The 1,318-nt window shown below is 34.6% G+C and overlaps 1 protein-coding gene across 1 annotated transcript; it reads right to left on the bottom strand.

Annotated features, from left to right (window-relative positions):
• Positions 1–242: 242 nt before the first annotated feature.
• NAEGRDRAFT_76981 (uncharacterized protein) lies at positions 243–566 on the bottom strand (the record flags this gene model as incomplete). Its single annotated transcript, XM_002668062.1, has 1 exon — positions 243–566. One exon carries the CDS (start codon positions 564–566, stop codon positions 243–245), a length of 324 nt encoding a protein of 107 aa, XP_002668108.1.
• Positions 567–1,318: the final 752 nt, after the last annotated feature.

Here is a 1,318-nt window from a genome sequence, read left to right as displayed (position 1 = left end):
AAAATCTATAAAAAATTCATTGTGTGTAAAAATAACTTGGAGCGGTTACGCAATAACCAAACTTCTGGAGATATAGCTTCTGGATTAACAAAATCATCATCTGATTCTTCTTCTCTCTCCTGAACTTTCTTAGTAAGTTCAGAGATATTTCCTGTTACGGTTCTCAAAACTCCAATCATTTCTTGCATTTGGGCTTTGATCGCCATGATATCATGTTCAGATGAACTACTGGCAAAACTATCTCAACCTGAATTAGAAGAAGACGAATTGTTTGACGAAGAGGGTGCAGTTGAAGAACTATCCAACGAAGTTGAATTGATTAGCAACAAACTGGAAACAACAGTTGAAATACCATCATCTAAGGCACTGTTAGATGATGAAACTGAAGTAGATTGTTTGCGCTTATTTCTATTAGCTACAGGTGACATGGCCTTTAACTTTCTAAGCTTCTTAGCAGCTTGAAGTTTTCTTGCATTCACTGGTGTTGTGGGGTATTCTACTTCAACTGCTGGGAGATCTTCATCAGATGAAGAGGAGTCAATATCTTGAGGCTTCTTAGCGACCATAGTATGACAATTTTTTTGAGCATACTTTCTATTATTAGTTTATTCAATTGTTGTTTTCAAGAAACACTACTTTATCTCAGTAAACTTCGATAAGAACACTATCTGCTAAAAGGGTCAGTGTGGATGAGTCATACGTAAAATATATTCCAAAAATTGTCACAACCAAGTCAAAAAATGAAGTAGGGATTGAAGGATTCAAAGAAATGCTATTATCACCTTGGCGATATGAATTAAGCGACATTAATTGACCAAAAATTAAGAAAATATTTTTTGAAGGTTACAGGATAATACACCCCAAAGCCTAAATCAAGATCTAGTGATTTATATTTTTATCTACCTCCCACGAGTGCGTTGGCTTTTGCAATTAAGAATTGCCCTAAAATACTGTTTACATTTACTACACTACAAGAAGAGATTGACAAAGCCGCACTAGCTATGCAGGGTAAAGAAATTGCTGAGGTCAGCTTGTTTGTGTTTTGTAATGGTATTCAAAATTCCATTGTAAACAAGTATTGCAACACAAATAATTGCTTGGTAATGAAATCTGGTATTCACAAATTAACAACCAGACAAATAACCTCACAAACACTCTTTCCAAACAATTTATTCCAAAATATAAATTACTTCGAGAAACACCAAGAATGATCAAAGAATACTCTGATTTTTGCATGGAAAACACATCAATACTGCATGTACCAAACGGTATGGAGGTAATTGTTCTTGGAGAAGAGGTGTTTAACTCATTCTTTAGT

Source organism: Naegleria gruberi, assembly GCF_000004985.1.
Source record: "Naegleria gruberi genomic scaffold NAEGRscaffold_768, whole genome shotgun sequence".
Taxonomy (NCBI): Eukaryota; Heterolobosea; class Eutetramitea; order Acrasida; family Naegleriidae; genus Naegleria; species Naegleria gruberi.
This window is presented reverse-complemented; position numbering and strand designations above follow the sequence as displayed.